At 39.1% G+C, this 2,293-nt stretch overlaps 1 protein-coding gene across 1 annotated transcript; it reads left to right on the top strand.

Moving 5' to 3' along the window:
* Window positions 1–102: 102 nt before the first annotated feature.
* LOC108626504 (transcription initiation factor TFIID subunit 4-like) lies at window positions 103–2,283 on the top strand (the record flags this gene model as incomplete). The annotated part of the gene is made up of 5 exons (XM_018027209.1): window positions 103–368; window positions 453–619; window positions 690–820; window positions 943–1,125; window positions 1,197–2,283. Coding segments are annotated over 5 exons (1,026 nt in total), but the record flags the coding sequence as incomplete, so codon positions are not given.
* Between the last annotated feature and the right edge of the window lie 10 nt (window positions 2,284–2,293).

Below are 2,293 nucleotides of genomic sequence, written 5' to 3'. Positions count from 1 at the left end.
AATATCGCTAGTTGTACGCGCAATCACTACTCGGTTGTTTAGATTATATTAATGAATATCAAATTGGCCAAAATCAGGAACAATTATTTTCTTTTTGTTTAGATACGACCTGTTACAACAGTAGTTCGTAGTCCTACTACAGCGTACACCGTGAAGTCAACGGTCGCTGTGACTGGAATCAGACCAACAGTTCCCACAATTCAAAAACCACCTATTATAACGACTGTTGTTAAAACAATTACAGCTACAACGCAAGGCAAGACAGTTAACACAGCCACTACTGTTAATAAAGCCGTTGTGCCTTCTTTCGTTCCAAAGCCAGTTACTAAAGAGAAAGAGAAAAAAACATTTTCATCCGCCGGATACACGTACGTTATCATTTTCAACATATTTAGACTACGTCTGAATACATGAACTGTCGCCATTTTATGTATACGTACATTTTTGAATAGGGGAGATGATGATATCAACGATGTCGCGGCTATGGGTGGTGTTAATCTTGCCGAGGAATCGCAAAGGATTCTCGGCTCGACAGAATTCGTTGGCACACAGATCAGATCCTGTAAAGACGAAGTGTTCTTACATATGACACCGTTACAACAGAAGATTAAACAAATTGGTAATTATTCATGTTTTGATGTAAGTATTGAACTGAAGATGACATATGTTAACATGTATTTATTTTATAGTTTCTACGTATGGATTAGAAGAACCAAATCAGGAAGTTGCAGCGTTAATATCTCACGCCGCGCAAGAAAGATTAAAAAATTTAGTAGAGAAGTTAGCAGTGATCGCCGAGCACAGGATAGATTTGATAAAGGTGAAGTTTAACGATTGCAATAAGTAAAATTAAGAGAGACTGTCTTGCAATTGCTGAAGGTGCTTTTTAACTGAATACACATATTCGATATTTAGACAATCAAGAACACGTAATGGTTACAGGTGGATCCGCGTTACGAAGTGACACAGGATGTTCGGGCACAGTTAAAATTTCTAGAAGACTTGGATAAAGTGGAACGTAGGAGACACGAGGAACAAGAAAGAGAGTTACTCTTACGCGCGGCGAAGAGTCGCGCGAAAACTGAGGATCCAGAACAGGCGAAACTCAAGGCGAAGGCTAAGGAGGTACTTTTAAATATTTTTAATAAAGGACACGTGTGATGAGAATAATGATAATTCCAATGGCAATGATTTAGATGCAACGAGCTGAAATGGAAGAGCTGAGGCAAAGAGAAGCGAACTTGACGGCGTTGCAGGCGATCGGACCACGTAAAAAGCCTAAACTAGATGTGGGAGGGTCTGTCAGTAGTCCAGGTAGTAACTCCGGTTTGAACGCGTCGACGACCGGGATCAACAGACAAATGCCGATGAGACCACGTTTGAAGAGGGTGAACTTTAGGGACTTGTTGTTCCTTCTCGAGCAGGAGAAAGAAACGTGTAGGAGCACGACGCTGTATAAGTCATACTTGAAGTGATGTTCTGTGAAGGGCAGGAACTTATGTGACCCGCCCGATAACTGGCGCCCTACCTGTATGGTCTTCTGTGAGCTGGCCTCAATGGACCTTAACGAGTCGAGTGACGTTAGTGCACGTTGCATTATTGTACAGTGTTTCATAAGTTGCATACAATGAGGTTCACATTAACGAATCACGTCGGGATTCCACATAACATTCAGAATAACATTATTTCTACCATGTCGATAAGCTTCCCTACTGTAAATGACTGAACATTTTTTAAATGTAATATAATAGATTGTTCTTTATTTTTCAAAGGCGGAAACGGCATCATTGAAACGGGCATTGTGTATGAGCACATGGCCCGATGATCAGTCTTGGGTAGTCTCTTTACGGCGAGGATGTGGTGTGGCCATATATAAATACTGTTATATGGTGAGCGCATGTGTCTCGAATGAATGTGTGTACATTGTCATTTTATGTATATGCCTGCTGCATTGTAACACTTGACCTATACTTTTGGACACTGTAGCGCTAGTGTAAAAGAGTGCAGGTTTTGTTAACATAGTAAAAACGTATTTTTGCAAATCGTAATGTAATAATATACAGTAAGAGCACACTGTCCAAAAAGTATGGAATAATTTATACAATACCTTACACATAAAATACTAAATAGTGATAATTTCAATGTTGGTACAACAGAATATAGCTACTCTCCACCATAAGATGGAATTGTTATCGTATATTATGTTGTAATCTGCATTTTCAGTGTTTATAAAAGAATTAGCTGTTACGTTTTTTATTAAAGAAATATTTACAAAAGTATGAATCACGGATGT

This window comes from Ceratina calcarata, unplaced genomic scaffold (genome assembly GCF_001652005.2).
Source record: "Ceratina calcarata isolate Rehan_Ccalc_2016 unplaced genomic scaffold, ASM165200v1 scaffold405.2, whole genome shotgun sequence".
Taxonomy (NCBI): domain Eukaryota; kingdom Metazoa; phylum Arthropoda; class Insecta; order Hymenoptera; family Apidae; genus Ceratina; species Ceratina calcarata.
The sequence above is the reverse complement of the archived record's forward strand: the minus strand, read 5'-3'. Positions and strand labels throughout refer to the sequence as shown.